The sequence below is a fragment of the Lagopus muta genome, chromosome 17 (assembly GCF_023343835.1).
Source record: "Lagopus muta isolate bLagMut1 chromosome 17, bLagMut1 primary, whole genome shotgun sequence".
Taxonomy (NCBI): domain Eukaryota; kingdom Metazoa; phylum Chordata; class Aves; order Galliformes; family Phasianidae; genus Lagopus; species Lagopus muta.
The window spans coordinates 7,242,428-7,262,378 of NC_064449.1; the positions used below are offsets into that span (position 1 = coordinate 7,242,428).

Consider the following 19,951-nt stretch of genomic DNA (forward strand, 5'->3'; position numbering starts at 1 on the left):
CAAAAATCGGGATTTTCAATCCTTCAATCGAGGCTCGCGGAGGGGGCGGGAAGGATGCGGCTGCCGGAGGGGAAACCTCCCCTTCCCCGGGGCGGAGCGGGGCCTCCCTCCCTCCATCCCTCCCTCCTCCCCTCTCCCTGTCTCTCTCCCTCCCTCCTTCTCTCTCTCTCTCTCCGCCGCCACCGGAGCGGAACCGAAAGCGAAGGCTGCTCCGTGCGGCCCCGTGGCGGCCGAGGCCGCGCCCTTCCCCTCCGGCGGAGCGGAGCCGAGCGCTGCGCTGCCCGCAGGTCGGTGCGGCGGTGGGAGCGGGGCGGGCCCGACCGCGCGGGGAGGCGGCTGCCGAGACAAAGCCGAGCCCGGGAGGGGCCCCGCTTCGCTCCGGGGATGCCGCGCTGCGGAACGGCGCTGCTTCTCCTCGGGGCTGCCCCGCTGCCCACCTGCGGGATGCGGCGGAGCCCGGTGGGAGGCGGGATGTGCGGCGAGCGGCGGGAGCCGCTGCGCGACCCGTCTCGGCTCCGATCGGGGTCTGGAGCCCTCCGCGGTGCTTTGGGCTTGCGTGGAGTTGGGGCATCTGCGCACCTTGGCGGAACGAACGGTCGGGTTTGGGGAAAAGCAACCGGCAGAAGAGTGGAGCCCGTCACGCTCGGATTGAGCGGCGCCGTGCCGGCCGTTATCAGATCGGGGAGGTAATTTGGAGGAGGCTTTGCTTTCAGCTCAGCCCTAATGGCCTTTAAGTGGTGTTGGCAGAACGCGGTGCCCATCTCCTGGAGCTGCTGCGTGCGGAGGGCAGGGAGCCGAGTGAGGAGCTGCTGCTGCTCCCCGTTCGTCCCAGCCCCGGGCCGGGCCCGGTAGGCAGCGCTCACTGGTGGTATTGGGGTTAAAGATGAGTTTTGGTTCCCGTTGGAGCATGCCGCTGGGTTTCTTGCTACCACAGAGTTCCTGCTGGTGCTGGTGGCTTTTCCTGGCTCCACGCAGCGGGCCCAGGGCGACAGAAAGCGTTACTGCTCGGGCCCAGGGACCCGGTGTGGATGGACTTCTTTGCAGAGCCTCTTTATTTTGGGTGCCCTCTGACTTCTGGAGAAGCTGCTGGGAGATTTTTTCCATTAAAAGTCAGGCGGGGATGCATATGGGCTTTGTATACCACAGTGACTAATATTTCTGGCAAGGGCAGATCTTGCCTGTAGGAAGGGAAACTGTGATCAGTGCCCCGTTGCTGCCATGACCCTGCACTTGGCACTGGCACTTCCATTGCTGGCAGTGACTGTGGAACGCAGGACGGTGACTGGACTCTGCCCAGAGGGAGCTGGAACCACACTGGACACTGACTTTTTTTCTAAACAGCTTTTTGGGTGGTGTGTGAGCTGATCCCCACAATGGGATGCATGGAGGTGGTGATGCTGTTGGTGCCACTGAGGTTTCATTGCTTGACGCATGAGGGAAAATGTGTCTGCGAGGGGCTGGGAGCATCCCTTGTCCCTGTGGTTCAGGGTCTGTGGGGACCCTGTGGTGTCACAGGGCTGCGTTGATGGCTTCGCCATCGCCGAGGCCAATTTTGCTCTCCCATTTATTTGCACTGAGCCACGTGGCCACAGAGCGAGAGGGAGGGATGCTGCCAGGGCTTCACGGACCTCTTCTGCTTTAATATCCCTCTCCTTGCTGAATTAGATGTGAGACTGATTGCTTCAATAATCCTGCCACAGCCGCGATGGGTTATACATGGATCGCAGCCAAAAGCCGGGCCGATAAATCATTCCTATACACCAGGCTGCTACGTTTCCTGAGGATTTGGTGGGCATATGCTTTTTGCCTTTACATAAGGATCTGTTGGATTTCACACCAGAACGTGGTACTTTTCCCCATGCAATGAGCTGGGTGGGCGAGCAGAGCCCCCAGACTGTATTTCTTCCCTTTGGATTTATTCTTCCCCACTGCAGCTATTTTTCCTCTGGCCAGTTATATGGCTGCCTTCCTCCTCCTCAGCATCCCCAGATACTTATTAAGGCAAAGTGAGTGCACTATTGTTAGAGGTTATCCCACATCCCTTCAGGAGGTGGATCTCACATTTGGGTTTTGTTTGGGAATGGCATCCCAGTACTCTCTAAAAAGCCAGGTTCTGCAGCCACCCCTTTTGCATGCACACAAAGAGAGGAAAAAACCCCTCTGATTCCACCTAGCAGTTGTGAGGATGGTGCTGGAGTGACTTGTAACCTGTTTACAGAACCTCAGCAAGCCTTCTTGAATTAATTAATCCTGATGTGCTTATCCTTTCAAGCAATTAATGCCCATGGACGGGGGCGCTCAGTCCCAAGCGTTATTTCATAACTCGATTTTGCGTTAGCACAGTGGGATGGGATGGGGTGGGGATGGCCATTGGGATGGATGGGTGGAGAGGCAGGGGACAGCCACCAATGGTGCTCCAGGGCAGGATGGGGCCCCCAGCACTGCCTTGTTTGGTGAATTTTCACTGGGTGACCACGGCATGTGGTGAGGGTACAGGACACAGCGTTTGGGATCCATCATTGCTCCGACTATTTATACATGCAGCCTGGCAGGCTTCCCAACATGAATGGATCTGGATCCAGCCATGCTGGTTCGGGGCAAAGTGGCAGCAGGTACCTAATAATTGTAACGTGCTTTTGAGAGCGCATTAAAACACACTGGTGTGGTCATAGTGGTTTAATGCATCCCAGCGTTGGGATTTGCCCTAGCAACACTGGGGGAGTTTGCAGCCATGGTTTTGCTGGGTCCCAGCTTTCTTGAATCGCAAAGCCCTGGCCAGGAATGGATTTAGCAGCGTTTCTGAAATAGTTTGTCCTTGTTGCTGCTCACTGCCTTATTTATAGCTGTCACATCACCCGTGCTTCCCTTAAGCAGTGAGCAGCACCGTGCCGGAATGGCTGCGCTCTCACTTTAGAGCTGGGTGAGAAAACTCAAGTTTATAGACTTGCATTGGAAATGGCAATTAGGCCATTGGGAAGCCTTTGGGGGGCTGCTTGAGGTTTTTGTACTTGTCCTATAATTGCTCCTGAGCATGGGAACTTCAGTGCAGGCGAACGGAGCTAATTTTAACCCACTGCCTCGTACGGTGCAGAACACCCAGTGATGCTGGGTCCTCAGTGCTGCCTTTGGGATGGTTTGGGTTCTTATTGAGCTGCCCCTGTGACAACTCCTCAACCTAGAAATCAAAAGTAATGCAGGAAGGAAGGGTGATGGCTTTGCTGTGGCACAGGCAGACCTGCTGGAGCCCTGCTCCTGGATCAGATTCGTGGTGTTGCTGCCATCCACCAGTATGTATGTTCAGTGTCACATATCCAGCACTGAACAGGGGTTCACTGCAATGGCTTACAACTGAACGATTTGCTTTCCTTTAAAAAAAGAAAAAATATATATATCTGCTGCTAATACTATTGTTTTCTTTTTTATTCCAGGGTGCTGAAATTCCATTTTTGCAAAGGAGGCTATAGGGAACTCGGGGAGAGCAGGAGAAACCCCTGTGGATGCTGTGCTGTGGGTGGAGGCAGTAAGCCCCAGGGCAGATCCCACAGCTCGTGCTTGGTAAGGGCTCTGTACACCTCTTCTGGGGGCTGTTTGGCAAGATCTGCCCCCTGCATGCAGGAGAGCAGTGAACTGAACAATGTTTATACATTCATAGTGCAGACCTGAGTAAAATACATCTGCAGCCCCAGCTGTGGGTTTCCCATAAGGGAGGTGGCAGGGCTCTACGTTCTGGGGTGAGCAGTATGATTGCAGTACTTGTGAGGGGGGAAGACTCTGCTCAGTGCCACCCAGTTTCCTGCATTTTTACCTAATATTTTACTTACTATTAGCTGAAGCCATTTATTAGGTGCAAAAGCACTTTAGTGGCTTGCTTCACGTGGGATCCCCCTGACACTGTGCTTGCAGGTGTTTGTATCCCTTGGAGCACCGCCAGCGGCCGGGATGAGGCCAGCAACCTCACCATGCCATCCTGCATCCCCAGCAGCTCGCCTGCTGCCCCTCAGCCCCCACACCACCACAGAGGGCCCAGGCTGCCTCTGAGTGCCAGCCGCCCCGCCATGGAGTCGCTCATCGTGGTGACCGAGTGTGAGGCGACGGCGAGCGAGGAGGAGATGAGCGTGGCTGCTGTGGAAGAAAGCCGCGAGCCCAGGGCGAAGCTGAACCTCTCTGGCCGAAAGCTGTCCCTGCAGGAGCGCTCGCATCCCGCACGCTCCCCTGGAAGTGGCGACAGCGAGCGCTTCATCTACCCGTCCCTCCCCTACTCACCAGTGACGTCCCCACACTCGTCCCCGCGCCTACCGAGGCGGCCGACAGTGGAATCCAACCGCGTCTCCATCACGGGGCTGCAGGTGAGGCCCTGCTCCTGTCTCCCTGTCTCGCTGCACTGCTTCTTGCTTGGTGCTTTGGGATGGAGTCCCATGGGTAATGGGAGGGTGCTAGGTCCTGGTTCATCCCCAGCCATGGCGACAGCCCCACATACGGGGACAGAGCGTCTCCAGGGTTAATGCAGTGGTGGGAGTGCATTTTCTGTATTTCCTAAATGCTACCAGCTCTAGCAAATGTGTTTGGTGAGAGTGGAGCAGCCAAAATCCACAGCCCATCCATGCTTAATCTGTGTATGGATGCAGTCAGATTCACTTCTTAGCTCCATGCAGGAAATTGAGATTTTTTTGGTTTTCCCCTTAAAAAGGAAGAGACTTCGATAAAGCTTCAAGGGAAATAATTGCACTGCCCACCACAGCCTTCTCAGCACCAACAGAATGCAGGCACTGAACATCTGCAGGACAAAATAAAAACATTTGGTGCTGGGTGAGCATTAAGCCCCCGGGTGCCAGTTGCCATCGCTGCCCTTGGTGCTCTCATTTTGCATGAGCAGACAGTGCTGTCTGCCCGGTGCTCAACGCCAGTAATTAGTTGTCTATAAACAAGGCAGTGTGTAGCCACATGTAGTTTATTGCTAACAACCCTGAGCTTTTCAGCTCTGGCCCAAGGCCTGGGCTGCTGGCTGACTCGCCCTCTCTCTTGCAGGACTGCGTCCAGCTCAACCAGTACAAGCTGAAGGATGAGATTGGGAAGGTGAATAATTTCCGGCTTTGGGGTTGGAGTGGGAATTTGGGGTGGGAATGTGCTGGATTTGCTCTTGCTTTTAATCTGACATCAGTTGTGAGGTCAGCCCTTCACCATAGCATCTCCATTGGCTCCTCAATGTGATGCCCATTGATTTATTTTTTTAAATTGGCATTATTTTTCCCCTTTCCAACCAAATATGGTATCTGCGCCTTTTCTTTGCCAGTCCAAGGCTCTGTGCTCCCCATTGACCCCCTGCATTGCCTGTGGTATGCAGAGGAGCCTGGCCTGGTGCTGGAGTGTTTTTTGGTTGGTCACCCACATGTCCCTCTCTAGGGCTCCTATGGAGTGGTGAAGCTGGCCTACAACGAGGACGACAACACCTACTATGTGAGTAGTGCTGCTGCCCAGAGCATATGTTAGGAATGGGACGGGGACAGGCATGGATCTGCCTGTGGCTCCCAGTATGTTTTTTTTCCAAATCCCACCAATTTTCCCCTCTGCAGGCAATGAAGGTTCTCTCCAAGAAGAAGCTGATGAGGCAGGCGGGCTTCCCCCGTAAGTGGCACCTGGTGGTGTGACAGCTCTGGGATAGGTGGCACCTTGGGGGCAGAAGGGACTCGGTGCCATGCCCACCCTTTTTTTGCCTTCCTTGCAGGCCGCCCTCCACCCCGTGGAGCCAAAGGTGCCTCAGAGGGCTGCCTGCAGCCCCGAGGCCCCATTGAGCAGGTTTACCAGGAGATTGCCATCCTGAAGAAGCTGGACCACCCCAACGTGGTGAAGCTCGTGGAGGTGAGCAGGGAGTGGCAGTCCTGTTGATGTTTTCCCTACTGTAGAAGGTCTTTTCTTCCCTCCTTTTACCTTCTCTTTTCTGCTTGGAAAGAGGAAAGCAGAAATATTTCACTTCCCTTGAGGATACAGATCAGTTCTGGGGAGGAAATGGTTTCCTGTGAGTTCTGCAGCCACGCTGCCCGCCACCCACTGACAGCCTGAAAAGTCCATAGGAAACAAAAATGAGGAATAAAGGATGTGCAGGCTGGAATTCATTTGCCTGATGAGTCAGATGATGCTTCCTGTGCATTTGAAATATTTATTTCCAACAATATCTTTCCACTTATTTATCCCCCACCTTGTGGGTAGAAGCTCTGAGATTAGCAGAGCAAACCCACGCAATTTTAAATTAAAATGTCACGAGCAGGACCTGAGGGTGGCTGGCGCTCACAACCTGCCAGCACCTCCCTCCTTACCAGCCTGAGCCCCCAGGGGCAAAACTGGGCAGCCTGATGAAAAATCAACAAATCACAGCTTTTATTTTGTGAGGCAGCTTCTTGCATTGTTCCATTTCTTCTCCGCGTCTTTTGGCAGGTGCTGGATGACCCCAGTGAGGACCACCTGTACATGGGTAAGTGCCCACAGGTGCTGTTGGTGTGGGTTCCCACTGCATTTTGGGGCAGCTGTGTATGGGCCTGGGTCTCCGCAGGTTTATTTTAATGTATTACCTTCATAAATTCATCATTAAAATAATTGCTTTTGTGCTGGGACCATGCTTGCAGGAGCTCACGCCTGTACATAGTCAGTAATCACCATTCCTTTTCTGTTTCAGTGTTCGAACTGGTGAAACAAGGGTGAGTTTCCCCACTGTGGACGTGCTGCTGTGTTCGTGCCTGGCTCTGCTCAGCATTGTGCTGCAGCTCAGTCCTCTTACCTTTGCAGCCCCGTGATGGAAATCCCCACCCTGAAACCTCTCAGTGAGGACCAGGCTCGGTTCTACTTCCAGGATCTGATCAAGGGCATTGAATACTGTGAGTGCAAGCAGCACGGTGGGACTTGTGATTTTTCTCATTTCTAATCCCTGTGAAGTTGGCTCCTGCTTTCCTTTGCCGCATCCCTTGTTTCCCCTTGGATCACAGTGCACTACCAGAAGATAATCCACCGGGACATCAAGCCTTCCAACCTCCTTGTGGGGGAGGACGGACATGTTAAAATTGCCGACTTTGGTGTCAGCAATGAGTTCAAAGGAGCCGATGCCCTCCTGACCAACACGGTGGGCACCCCTGCCTTCATGGCCCCAGAGACGCTCTCAGAAACCAGGAAAATCTTCTCTGGAAAGGTATTTAATAGCAATTTGGTTTTGTTTTTGTAATGACCTTCCTTGTACGTGCAGGACTAAGGATGCTCTTCTCTCTGCAGGCTTTAGATGTCTGGGCAATGGGAATCACGCTGTACTGCTTTGTGTTTGGGCAGGTAATGGTATTCTTCAGCATTATCTGTGCCTGTATCCTGTGCCTGGCTGCATATTGGGGGCAGGAGCTGCTCTAGTAATTTGATCATTTTTAGTCAAATGTTTTATTAATTGCTTAAAAAAAAAAAAGATGTTCTGATAATAAGAAACCTTCTGGTACATCCACATAAGCTCCTGCTCAGAGGTTGCTGCTTTTCTCACTGCGCTTTTTCTTTGTGACAGTGTCCTTTCATGGATGAAAGGATCCTGAGTTTACACAATAAAATCAAGACCCAAATATTGGAGTTTCCAGACCAGTAAGTACTCAAAACAAAAACAACAACCAACCCAAACCTCCAGCCCTTTTTTTTTTAAAGCACATTCAAGCTGTCAGCCTGGGCAGATGCAGAGTCTCCTGGCCTTGTGCACCAGGAATCATACTCTCCTCATTGCCCAACATAGGAATATTTTGGTTCCTGGGGTGGTTTGGAGAGGAAGACAGCAGAGTGCCAAGGTCGTGTCTCATCTCTCCACTCTCTCCTCCCAAGGCCAGAAGTTACAGATTTCTTGAAGGATCTGATCATGCGGATGCTGGATAAAAATCCTGAGTCAAGGATTTCAGTCCCTGAAATCAAGGTACTGACCCAAAGCCATGGTGGTGGCCATGGCTTTACTTCCCTGGGGTTCTCTTCACTTGGCTTTTTTGGGCTCAGTTTGCTTGCACCAGGTTAGGTCCTCCTGCATGCCCAGGGCTCCCGGGCAGGTGAGTCCCAGCTCTTTCCCCTGCTCCGGGACCCACTCAGCTTTGGGACCATTGGTGCCTACAGCAGTTGCAGGCAGCAGAAATCCCCTGAGCCCAGTATTTCCTCTGCTACCAGGCAAGTACCTTGCAGCAGCCTTTGGCAGGAGATTTCTGGCCCTTCGCCCCTGCGGGAACCTGGAAGGGGCGAGAAGCTGAGAAAATGGAGACGAAGGTAGGGGGAAAGGATGGTGGGGTTTTGCTGAAGCATTCTGTGCTCCTCCAGTGGCTGTCCAGGACGCCAGCTGTGCGGGCAAGGAGGAGAAGGGCTTTGTGCTCGGATTAATTCCAGTCTGAGACCAACGGTCTGGAGAAAATCCCCTCTGTAAGATGAGAGTGGAAATAGTTCTTCTGCTGTAAAACCCATGGGGACGTGGTGTTGCAGTCCTGTACATCACTGAGGTTATTGAATCGTGTGCTTTTTGCTCTGGACTGAGCTGTTCCCAGCTGTACCACAGTGTCTCTCCCCTGCTCCCTGTGTTTTGGAAGGGTACAGGCACCATAGCTTGGGTGAGGAGATGCATTTGCCAGGCCTGTGTGGTTGGAGTTACAAAAAAGAGGCAATCGTCCCTGACAGGCTGTGTTATTCATTGAAGTTGCATCCGTGGGTCACCAAGAACGGAGCGGAGTTGCTGCCCACTGAGGACGAGAACTGCACACTTGTCGAGGTGACAGAGGAGGAGGTGGAGAATTCAGTCAAGCACATCCCCAGCCTGGCCACCGTGGTGAGTGTGAGCAGAGCAAGAGCCTGTGGGCACGCAGCCCTGGCTGCAGTGGATGAGCAGATGCACAAGAGTAAAGCAGAAACCTCCCTGCTGTCAGGAATGGGGCCTGGCCTGTGGCGGCACAGGGTGATGGTCAGTCCCAGAAGCACCCATCAGTGGGTTGCTGGTATCTGCTGCATTGCTATTGCTGTATTTGCTCAGGGTGAAATCCTGGTCCAGGGTGGGGGATCTGGTCAAGAGCGTGGACAGAATGAGGAATGGGTGCAGGGGCTCCTGCTGCCCTGCTCTGCCCTGCTGGCTGCAGCGTTTCCTTGAGACAGGTTTTGTGGGCAGCCCCTGCCTGCAGCTATTTTGATGAATTCCTCTGGTCTCTTTTTGAGCTCACGGACTTTATTCCCTACAGCAGTACGTGGTGATGAGTACCACAGTGTAACCACAGTGTGGAAAATTAAATCCTTTTGGGTTTTGAACCTAATGATTTCCTGCTCGCCCTTATGCTAAGAGAAACTGATGATTTGCAGCTCCCTGGTGTGGTGTTGTCTAGGGCTAAAGGCAGATATATGTTGGTATGCAACTGCAATTTTCTCTGCACAAGTGTGAAAAACAGCTTTTGCCCAAAGCAATTGCAGCAGATGAGGGTTGTTTTTTTTCCCCCCATTTCACCAGTTTGTGATGACTTGCTGCAGAGAAGGGCCGCTCAACTCTGCTGTTCCCCTTGGAAATCCAGGTGGATTCAGTCCATCTCAGGGCAAATCAGGGCAGTGCATTACTGGGAACCTTTTTAAATAAAGCACCGCCTCCGGCCCAATTTGAATTTTCCTATTTGCATTTGTTCCTCTAAATTCCCCTCCAGCACACGATCTCTGTGCACTCAACCACGGGCGTTCCGCTCGAGTGCCAGATGCACGTGGCTTTGGTTCTTGCATAAATGCCTTCCCCACGGGACCCTGCTGGCACACACATCTCATGAGCTCTCAGTGCTGAGCAGATAAATCAGCCGGAAAGGGAAGAGCAGCAATGAAAACGAAACTGGGGTTTCTCATGTGTCAAGAGAAAACAGCATTGCTTCCTTCCTTTCCCTGTCCCTTTCCAGTGAATTTTCCTGCTGGGTAAATAGGGATTTGGATGCTGCTTTCGCTTTTGAATGAAAGGAAAGCAGTACCAACCTGACCAACCCCCCCCCTGGTCTTGCAGATCTTGGTTAAAACGATGATCCGGAAGCGGTCCTTTGGGAACCCGTTTGAGGGCAGCCGGCGGGAGGAGCGTTCGCTGTCGGCCCCTGGAAACCTGCTGCCGTAAGTGAGGGGTGCCTGCAGCCTGCCCTGTGTGCTGGAGAGCACGTGGGTGGGGTTTGGGGCTTCAGGCTTTGAGTTTTCTTTCACGCAGGGCTATGACCCAGATATAACGTGCTCTGTCCTTTGTGGGATCTGGGGGGAGCTGGCTTTTGTATGGCTGAGCGTCCTGTCCTTCCCATGGGCTGCAAGGTGTCTCCTTCTGGTACTTCCAGCCTAATGGGGGATCTCGGTGGGGAACGTGCTCAGGTCCTGAAGCCCAGTGGTGGGGAAGGCGCTGGGATCACCTCCTGCTTTTTCCCCTCTGAAAGCAGGAAGCAAGGCAGTGAGGATAACCTGAAATGCAACGACTTGCCCAACGTGGGAGAGGAGGAAGTCCTTTCATGACCGGCGGCTTTATGGTTCTGTTGAGCTGAACTCGGTCCGGGGCACTTCATCGAGTGTGCAGCTGAGGATGAGTGGCATAACAGAGCCCCACCACCCCCAGCATGACACGGCGCTATTTCAGTGTAACGCTGGATGTAGAGTTTGCATAGCAGCATGTTTAAGACATCCGACTACCGTACCCGTCATTGACCATCTCTGATTGCTTGGACTTCTCATGGGGGGAAAAAAAAAAGGTGCTGACTGATCCCAGAGTGGTGTGGGATGGTGTTGAGCAGGCAAACCAACTGCGTTTGGAACTGCTTTTGCCTGGTTTTCATGCCAAAGGGATCTCCCACCATCCCAGGGGCAGTGTGTGCCTGCCTTGTGGGGGCATGCAGGACCGAGAAGCTTCTGCAGAGCGCAGCAGGGAAACCACACTCATGTGCTTGGAGGGTTGTTGCATCTATTTCTTGTTGTTTGGTTTCGGTTTTAATTGACGCCTTTTTAACTGCATGAGAACAAAGCAAAAACCACCTTTCCAGCTTTTTTTTTTTTTTTTTTTTTTATAAAAAGAATGCCTACCTTTGTGAGCCAAGATATATTAAACAGCATCTTCGGGACATTCAGAAAGTGAGGTGAAAGGCAGGGTTTGAGGATGCTGCCTCTCCTGAGGTCTCAGTGTTGGGTAAGTTGAGTATTCAGTTTATGAAGGGAAAAGGTTCTTAAGGGCTTCAGTTCAGTCTGAACTATTTTTGCTGCAGACACTAGAGTGAAAGGTGGTATTTAGCTGAATGTTTTGAACAGCAGAGGAAGAACTAACAAGAGTTTGTTTCTAAATCTTTTACTTGATCTAGATAGCTATATTATTAAATATAAAATTCAGGGTAAAATCCTTCACTTCCATGTACATTACATGGTTTACTACGATTAAAAACTAATAAAACGTATGCTATTTTTTAAGTATAGACTTAGGGCTTGCTTAGAACTTAAGATCTTAATGAAATACCTAGATTAGCTAGTGTTTTGGTTTTTTTTTTTCCAAAGAAACCTCTGTTTTTCCAAACTCTTCATTTGGACTCTGGGGCCAATGCTGTGTATTTTTTTGTAAGTTCATTACCAGTAATTGTGAATGCCTGTGGGTCGGAGGCTTGCTAGTAAATTAAGTGAATGACTAATTAACAGATTGTTTCTTATGAAGAGCTCTTTCACCTGCAGTCAGATTACTCTGATCATTTTGTGGTGCTTGTTTAAAAACAAAAAGTCTCTGTTGTGGTGGGAGAGCCTCTGGCTTCTGGGCTCACATTGCCAAGGTCTCAAAGCTGGAGGACGGCGTGTAGATGAGCTGTGGCATCAGGGCTGGGCTGAGCAAGGGGCTCACTAAGTACGTTTGGTTTGGTGGATCATGGAGCTGGGAGGGACATGGGTGGGCTCCTTGTCTCAGTCTCCTCACTGATGGCGTTGTGCTGGATGAGGGAGGATTCAAGCATCCCAAGTGTGTGAGGTACAGCTGAGCTCTTTGCCCTGAGGAGGAAGGCGCTATAAGAAAGGGAAGTTTTTGGTTGCTGGCCGTAGCTCCTGTAGGCGTTTAGGACGTGACTGTTCCCTTGTCTTCCGTGATCTTGGCACTGCCAACAGCACAGCACTGTGGCTCCTGGCCATGGTCATGGCCCAGTAATTCCTCCTTATCACGAGTCCTCGTTAAATTCAGGTGGTGTTAGCAAGTGCACAGGTGCCTACAGCACTGTCCCCATAAGTCTGATCACCTGAAACTATGCTTATCCTAGGCTGCAGTTAATTAATGAAAGATGGTGCAGCTGGCCTCTCCAAAGCCAGTGCCAGCAAGTTTGTGGCATAGGAGCAGTACTGTGGAGATTGGAGCCATAAGACACGCACTGTTTTCCTCCCTTTTTAGTCCAAGGCTGTGCCAAAGCCCCCCAGCTTCAGCTATGGGAAAACCAAGCAGGTAACTGGGGTGCCAGCACTGCTAAGGCTGCCTTCTCCCATCTCTAAACAGGACTTTCTCTTTGTGGGAATAGTGACTGCGAGGGGGTGTGGGTGGTTTGGTTCTGTACTTTGTAAATGGGCTTGTTCTGCCAAAAAAAAGAAGGGAGGGGGGTGGGGAAGGGAGGGATCTGGTTACTTGTAACTGGTGCATAGTGATGTGTGTGGTGTGTTTTTGTTAAAGGTGAGTGAGCTGTAATGATGCTCTGTGCTGAGTTGGTGATATGGCAGGTACCTAGCAGTCAGTTTAGATTTACTAAACAGCCTTGCCAGGTGCAATGCAGCTTCTGAGCAGAATGACCTGTCCCAGTTTCTCTGTGCCCAATCCCAGTTACTCAGATATTAGCACAGACTGGTGTCTTATGGCCAGTGCAGGCTTGGTTCATATGGATCCCAAAGGCTTGGCTCTTGGTGCTCTGGTAGGGCTGCAGCCAATTGCATGGTTTTAAAAGATACTTGATGTACATTTTCTAGTTGATGCATTTTGTTGAAAGCATAAAGCTTGGATGTGTGAGGAAGCTATGTCTAAATGCATGACCTGTTAAAGAAGCTGTACTGTATATATAAATCTGCTTGGTTCCCTGTCTGCTGTTCTTTAGTAGTAAAGCTAGCTTCTTTCTTACAGTGAAGTAAATATTTTGCTTGTGCCTTGGAACTGGGTTACAGCTTGATTTCCCCAATTCCCCTCCTTTCAAGCAAGCCCAGTGCTGACTGTAGAGTTAATGCTGGGTACTCAGCCTTTTTGGCTCAGAAAGCACACAGGGAAGTGCTAAGGGGAAACCAGGCCTCTTGTCCTGAGTGGTTTGGTTTGGTTTTCGTTTGTTTGGGGTTTTTTTGGTGGTCCCCTCTTACCTGTCAGGCAACTGACCTGTTTCTTTTCTAGAGTCCCAAACTATTGCAGATTTTTATACTGTTTAATGACCAAGGCTTGTGTTTCATTCCTACCCCTTTATTATGCATTTAACTTAATCAGGTGTATCAAGTTTAAATACTGTGTATTTACCACTTTTAAATTATATTATCTAAGAAGAAAACAACTAAGTGTTTTTCCACACAGCTGTTCAAGCTTCTCTGTATGAGCTAAAATAAATGATGTGCAACCAAACCCCAGTTAGTTAATCAAGGGAAACCTTTATCATGTTTGATTGGTTTTTATCAAAGCTATGAGATTTTGCTTATTGGAAGAGGAGTCTGAAAGCATCCTCCTATGCTACTACAGTGTGGTGTTTGCTGGGCATGGATTTCACACTGAGCCATTTCTGTGCACAGCCTGGAGAGACGACTTGGTCCTCGACTCAGTCCTCAAAGCAGCAGCAAACAAATCAAGAGTGAAATAAAGCAACCCAAACCTAGCTTGCAGTACTCCAAGAGAGCTGGTAGAGAGTAACATTTTATGAAAAATAAATTCTAGCATAGTGGCATTAGCCAGACAAAACAGAAAAGAAATCCAGTAGCCAGTAAGTTATTTACCATGTCACAATGGAACCAGACACTGCTTTGTCTCAGGCTGTAGCCACTAGAGCTTGGCGATGCAATTAAATAGCAGGTCGTCTCACCTAAGCATCATGATCCCTGACAGCAAGAGACTGCTCTTCCAGGGTCAGGCAATGCACGTCACAGGCCCTGTTCCCTGTAAGGAAGAGTCTGTGCCTCTTCAAGGGCTTCATCACTGCTACCTGAGCTCAGGGAAAGGACTGCTGAAATGACGAGGATGGAGCAGTGCCTGTCCCAGGCCTGCTGGTGAAGATGTCTGGCATGAAGCTACGAGGCTTGGTGCAGTTAACCTGGAAAGAACGGACAAGGAGCAGATCCAGGTCTCCTTTTTGGTTCTGGCCAACACAAGGTGATGAGTAATGAAGAAGGTTCCTTTCTTAGGTTCTGTTACCCCTTCATTCTAAAGGAGGGGTAGGTCTCACAGCAGGATTACAGTAACATTCACAGCATCCCTTCACATCCAGTTGGTGCAGCAGCAGCAGGAGGTCAGGAGTCTGTTCCGTATGTCTCACTTGTGCCCTGCTAGGATCAGAATTGGCACTTCTCTGACAGAGAACTTTGCTTTCTCCCCCTTTCTTTTACACAAAACCCTTGCATAGGAAATCTCTACTATTGGATTCAGTAAACTGCCAGTGGCACCAGAAATGCTCCCTCTGCAGCATCGCATCCCACCAAGCACAGGGCTGCAGAGCACAGCTCTGCCCACAGCACTAGCCAAGCAACCCCACCAGGGGCAAGAGCAGGGCTAAATCCTCCTACAGGCTCAATGGGTTGTTCAGATCCTGAATGCAGGTGTAGCTGTAGCTGTCAGCGCACTGGATTTGGCTGCAACAGCAGGAATTTCTGGAGGCTGTGGAGGGATTTGATGGAGGCAGAGCTAACTGTACCTTGCAGGAGGCAACTGCCAAGAACAGCAACCCAAAGAGAGATGCAGTGGGAGCATAAGTTCTCAAACACACTCTTCCCTTTCCAAGAGTGGTTGCCCAGGAAACATAATATTGTTTCCAGTGCTTCTCCCAACAGCTTTGAGCTAAAAATGAGCAGCTCCAAGGAAGATAAACCTTCCTCACAGCTGCGGTACAAAGTCTGTGTGTGATATGGACTCTGTACATCCTGTTTCAGAATCAGAGGAGGAAACAAGCCTGCTTCCATTCTGCCTTCACTCGTACTTACCAGTTCATAATCCTCCACGTATTTGTACTTTTTCTCCCGATAGTAGTATCTCTTTTTCATGCAGTACAGGACAACGATGTCACACAGCACTGTTGCCTAGTGGAGATGGAAAGAGTTTAAGACAATGATTCTGAGAACTCAGCTGCTAACTCAGTGCAAGTGCAGACTGTCACTTACCACTCCAAACAGCGCTAAGCCAGAGCCAATGTTAATCATGGTAGGAATGACATCAAATTTTCCTGCCTGGAAGAAAGATACAGGAATGATGACTGTTTTACAGCATCTCTGAAAGCTCTCAGCCCACGGCTTCCAGGAGTGAAGCTGCCCTACCTTTCCAAACACAATGATATCAAGGCGGATGCCATAAGCTTTGATAAGCGTTCGTGTTTCAGTGCCGCTGCTATCCTTGTAGTATTTTGCAAACCTGGAACAATAGGGCAGGTTAGAGCTCAGCTGGAAATTCTGAGGTTTCTTGTATGATTTTCATGCAACACCCAGGTGTGTTCCCCATCCCAACAGGATGGGCTAAATGTTTGCACATGCAAGCAAGCGCACGTAGGGGAAAAACCTAGAACAGGTGAGTTTAAGACAATTATTAGCAGTCAAGTAAGGAGACCTCTAAAGCATGGGGAGGGGAGCAAGTCAGGATAGTGGGAAGACAGGAAGAAATTCAGCTACGTGAGAATCATCCCCTCAGATGAGCGGGATGCTGCAGGAGTGCAGGCAGCCACGAGAGGGCAGGGAGTGAGAGAAGCAGCAGAGCTCAGCTTGGCACATGGAGGCAGTTCCTGGTCTCACATCACATGACTTGCACACAAATGATACAGAAAAGGAGCAAGAACAAATAAGTGAGATCAGACTTACTGCATCACGTGGTTTGTTACACCAGAAGGAAGCAGAAAATAGGGGAGAAGAGAAGAGGAAGGGCCTGTAAGGGGAGGCCTGGAATCTGCAAGAGCACCTGGGAGCCTGTGATACCCAGCCTGCCTTGTCTGACACCCCAAAACCTACTGGCACAGTGGGGTACAGCAGAAAGATATTCTTGGTGCACATCAGATCTCTGACTGACAGAGCTGCTCTCTCAAGGTCAGCTTTTCCCTTGCTTTGCACAGCAAAGGAGGACCTTCAGGCTCCCACCCTGCTACCCCTCAAATTCTGCCACACCAACGCACCCCAAAGCAATCACTCCTTGCACTGACACGCCATGGGAGGCTGGTCCCAGTGGTCACCTACATGCTGAAGCAAACATGACTCAGATGCTCACAATCAGTGGAATTTCCTCTTTTGCTGTGGTTTACATAGCAGCAGAGAAAACCTCAAAGTGAGCTTTACAGCAGCAGAGAAACTCCAAGGACTGCCTGCAACAGTCAGAGGAGAGGGAGCAACCTGGAATACTGTGCCAATGGCAGACTGAGCCATGGGGACATCAGGGTCCCTTCCTCACTACATTACCTGAAGTTGTACCCAGGTGAGACAGTGTTGGCAGAGTCCTTGTTGTCCAGGCGCCGGAAGGAATACCTGGGCACGCAGTGGGAAGCAGCTCTGTCGAGGTTGCAGTCCCAGTTGATCTGCAGCCCCATGACCCCACCCTGCAGAGCAGAGAGGAGGAGACACCGAGTGATCCAAGAGCCTGGCAGTCTAGCACAGGGCTCCCAGGCTGACCAAAACCCACGTCCCAGTCCTTCTTTCCCATTGCTACAGAAGGACCTTCCACATATCCCCACTCAAGGACAATTACTTGTTCAGTAGAATTGATTCTGCTCCCTACAGCCAGAGCAGCTCTCCATTTTGCAGTTAATCCATGTCCTGTGGTTCATGCCACCAGGTGAAGAGAGGCCTATCCTACGCAGATGAACCCCAAGAAAGGATTCTGCCAAGTACCTCCACAGCCATTTCCTGGAAGTTCTGCCCTGCAGCTTCAACTATTTTCCCCAGACGAAAGATAGGGCAGAAGGGATCTGTCTGGGCATCATAGATGCAGTTCTTGAGATAAGTGGAACTGAAAGTGGGGAGGATGTTTCGCCTGCAGGGGAACAGAGAGGAGATCTGCTGCATCCTCTTCCACTTCTCCAGCTCGAGCTTTACTGTCTGAGAGGCCAGGCAGTGCAAAGCTAAGTAAGCAAGCTTCACACACTGCTTACTTGCTGAAGTTGAACTTCGGATACCAAATGTTGTTCTTTACCAGAATGGTGAAGTTCTCAGCTCCTTGCAAGAATGCCGGCCTGAAAAGCAACAGAAAAAAATAAATAAGTTCCATTTATATTTCAGAAACAAGGTCTTTGATGCTGCAGGGCCTTTGATTGTAACCTCTTCAGCTTTTCCCAGTAGTACCCCATAGGAAAAAACACTGGCTGTGGCAGGCTGGCTGTGTATTGTGGGCCTCCCCTCAGGAGAGCTAACACAGGGTAGGAAGACAGCTCTCACTTGGGTATGTGATTGTCATCCTCCACAGGGCACCATGCAAAGACTTCGCAGGTCTTGATGCTGCTGTTGTATGGTATGCATGCCCCAGTCTGGATACCTGGAAAGACAAGTGGATGGAGGTACTTCCAAGCAAAATAAAGGGCAGTATTTGCCTTACAGAGAAGTGTCAGTGTCCAATTCCCCCACTGTCTTCCACTGTAGCTCAGTTTCAGAGAAATGACTATTTTCTGAGTCAAATTCTCACCCAACACAGTCTCTTCTAGAAGAAGAATCTGAGCTTCTTTTTCAGTTCTCTTAGGTATGAAAGAATGAGAACGAGGAGACTCAATGAAATACTGCTTCCTTCATAAGAGATTGGCACCACGCAGCGATAGCACAGAATGCAAGGAGCTCCTGCAGCAAGCTTCCTACCATTGCTGTGGGTGCTGACATATCCTGGAACGCAGCTGCTGTTATTGTTGCACTCTGTGTTATCATCTGGAAGCTGGACAGGAACAGTAATTAAACAAAACTCTACAAACTCTTCCTTCTACACTCCCAGCCAGGCTGGGCAAGGTTAAAGTGGATCCTTTACACACCTCTGGGCAGTGGCCTTGGCTCTGGTTCAGTGTGAATATCATGTTGGTCATGATGAACACAGCGTTCTTCTCCTGAGCATACAAAACCAAAAGCAAATTTAAGAGTGACAAACTGCAAGGCATATCCAAGGCACTGCTTCCAAATGTCTCTGCTAACAGAGCTCAAGTGGTATGAATAATAGTTAATAAAGCTCACCAATAATAAATAGTGAAGCTCACCTGCTTTATTTTCTACATTCTCTAGCATAAAGGCCATGCTGGAGCATAGACATTGGTAGAGCAGTGACTGTTTGTTAGAAAAGCCATCCACTGCATGTGATTCATACCTGGGGAGGGATAACGTAGTCAGCTACATCCCAGATCCTGGTTCCCAAGGTGGATGTGTTTGTCATTATCACTCCTTTCACCTTCGTGGTTACAGAACTGACCACAGAATCTGTTTCCTGGTAGCCCTTCTCCCACAGAAAAACCCAGCTGCAAGATAAGAGTTGTAAGAAAAGGAAAATAAAAGGCCACATACAAAACCCAGCTAAAAACCACGAACAAACACAGGCAGGGGGAATCTCTTCTTTTTTCATGTCTCCTGCAAAGGTGAGCCCAAACAATTTTGCAGTGAAAAGCCATAGGACCAGCAGCCTCCCTCCTGGTTTTTTCAAGTGGTCTGGCAGCGTTTCATTACTGTGTAATTACACACGCATCCTCCCACCACCACCAGGTGAAGATGGGTTCACAAAAGGGCTGTGATGCTCTCCTACAGACCCCAGGAAAACAGTCCAGCTCAGTGCAGCCCGGATGGTCCTCACTGCTGTTGAGGTGGGTCAGGCCCTTTGGTTCTGCTTTATATCTATTTCAGGTACTAAATAAGACAAGATAAAACTTCCTTTCACCAGGTGTAGGAGGAATGAGGAGTTATAAGCGAAGCCCTGCTGGTGAGAGGAGCGGGGATGTGGGAAGCAATCCAGAGCTCCCAGTGAATGACTTTCCTCAACGATGCAGCTTAAAGTTGAGTAATCATCCCAGTTTTAAGGCTATCTACTGCAAAAGCTGTGTGTGCACGTGCATGGCCATGATGGATCAATCTTTAAAAAAAAAAAAAATCAGGACAACTCGAAATCAGGTTAATTTTATGGCTTACATGGATATTTCATACATTATTTTTAGGATCAGAATTGCAAAGGCTGAAAAAGAACCTCTAAGACCACCAAGCTCAGCCCCAAATCATCCCCGCTGGCCACGTCCATCAGTGCCACATCCCCACGGCTCCCGACTGCCTCCGGGGACGCTGACCCCGTGCTCTGGGAGAAAAATCGTTCCTAATATCCAACCTTTGTGGGCTGGAGCAATCCAAAGCAAGCCGGCAGCACACAGGGGCGACGTGTCAAGCACACACAGCACAACCTTTGTCCCCGTGAGCAGGAAGGGAAAGTCAACAACCCCGCTCCTAACTTCGTACACCCCTGAAGCCCTCCGTCAGTTAATAGCAGCACTCTCCCGCTCGCACAGCCGCCCACCCGCGCTCCCCCCTCGCTCACCCGATCACGTAGGCGAGGATGCCGAGCTGCACGGCGCGGTTGATCAGCCCGACTTTGCGGCTGCGGATCAGCACGATGCGGGGGGTGTCGTACTCGAAGAGGAAGCCACGCACAGCCCCGCAGCACGCAGCCATGGCGGCGGCCGGGGAGGGCGGGCAGAGGAGCAGCAGCACCGACCGCCGGCCCAAACACGGCGGGAGCCGGGATTCCCCAGCAGCGCTCCGCCAGTCCCGCTGCTCGTGGCGGAGCGCTCGGGCGCTGCCCCCGCTCAGTGCCCGCCCC

At 50.7% G+C, this 19,951-nt stretch overlaps 2 protein-coding genes across 9 annotated transcripts; one reads left to right on the plus strand and one right to left on the minus strand.

Moving 5' to 3' along the window:
• The first annotated feature begins 104 nt into the window (after window positions 1-104).
• Window positions 105-11,038, plus strand: CAMKK2 (calcium/calmodulin dependent protein kinase kinase 2). Of its 7 annotated transcripts, none has more exons than XM_048964425.1 (18): window positions 105-287; window positions 3,429-3,555; window positions 3,904-4,346; window positions 5,026-5,073; window positions 5,401-5,454; window positions 5,571-5,622; window positions 5,723-5,856; window positions 6,430-6,466; window positions 6,668-6,689; window positions 6,778-6,866; window positions 6,975-7,174; window positions 7,255-7,308; window positions 7,529-7,602; window positions 7,834-7,921; window positions 8,164-8,259; window positions 8,681-8,809; window positions 10,004-10,104; window positions 10,413-11,038. In XM_048964425.1, exons 3-18 carry the CDS (start codon window positions 3,960-3,962, stop codon window positions 10,486-10,488), a joined length of 1,641 nt encoding a protein of 546 aa, XP_048820382.1. In that variant the 5' UTR covers window positions 105-287; window positions 3,429-3,555; window positions 3,904-3,959; the 3' UTR covers window positions 10,489-11,038. The 7 variants fall into 7 exon arrangements, 5 of the variants coding, with proteins under 5 accessions (XP_048820382.1, XP_048820385.1, XP_048820386.1 ...); XM_048964428.1 differs by having other exon boundaries at window positions 10,416-11,038; XM_048964427.1 differs by lacking the exon at window positions 105-287 and adding an exon at window positions 314-686.
• A 450-nt stretch (window positions 11,039-11,488) lies between these two features.
• On the minus strand, window positions 11,489-19,930 carry P2RX4 (purinergic receptor P2X 4). 2 transcript variants are annotated; one of them, XM_048964432.1, is made up of 12 exons: window positions 19,670-19,930; window positions 18,464-18,611; window positions 18,138-18,209; window positions 17,971-18,043; window positions 17,560-17,656; window positions 17,277-17,357; window positions 17,017-17,158; window positions 16,588-16,724; window positions 15,466-15,559; window positions 15,313-15,378; window positions 15,136-15,231; window positions 11,489-14,481 (listed from the first exon to the last, which is right to left on the minus strand). In XM_048964432.1, exons 1-12 carry the CDS (start codon window positions 19,801-19,803, stop codon window positions 14,449-14,451), a joined length of 1,173 nt encoding a protein of 390 aa, XP_048820389.1. In that variant the 5' UTR covers window positions 19,804-19,930; the 3' UTR covers window positions 11,489-14,448. The 2 variants fall into 2 exon arrangements, with proteins under 2 accessions (XP_048820389.1, XP_048820388.1); XM_048964431.1 differs by having other exon boundaries at window positions 11,489-14,484; window positions 19,670-19,928.
• Window positions 19,931-19,951: the final 21 nt, after the last annotated feature.

Bases quoted from the DNA above. Each gene is read 5' to 3' on its own strand.
- P2RX4 (XM_048964431.1), bottom strand. From the start codon at position 19,803: ATGGCTGCGTGCTGCGGGGCTGTGCGTGGCTTCCTCTTCGAGTACGAC. The intron at 18,210-18,463 runs GTATGAATCACA...TTGTATGCTCAG, and splicing joins ACTACGTTATCCCTCCCCAG to GAGAAGAACGCTGTGTTCAT. The intron at 17,657-17,970 runs GTAGGAAGCTTG...TTGTCTTTCCAG, and splicing joins TGTCAGCACCCACAGCAATG to GTATCCAGACTGGGGCATGC.
- CAMKK2 (XM_048964425.1), top strand. From the start codon at position 3,960: ATGCCATCCTGCATCCCCAGCAGCTCGCCTGCTGCCCCTCAGCCCCCA. The intron at 6,690-6,777 runs GTGAGTTTCCCC...TTACCTTTGCAG, and splicing joins TTCGAACTGGTGAAACAAGG to CCCCGTGATGGAAATCCCCA. The intron at 7,603-7,833 runs GTAAGTACTCAA...TCTCCTCCCAAG, and splicing joins ATATTGGAGTTTCCAGACCA to GCCAGAAGTTACAGATTTCT.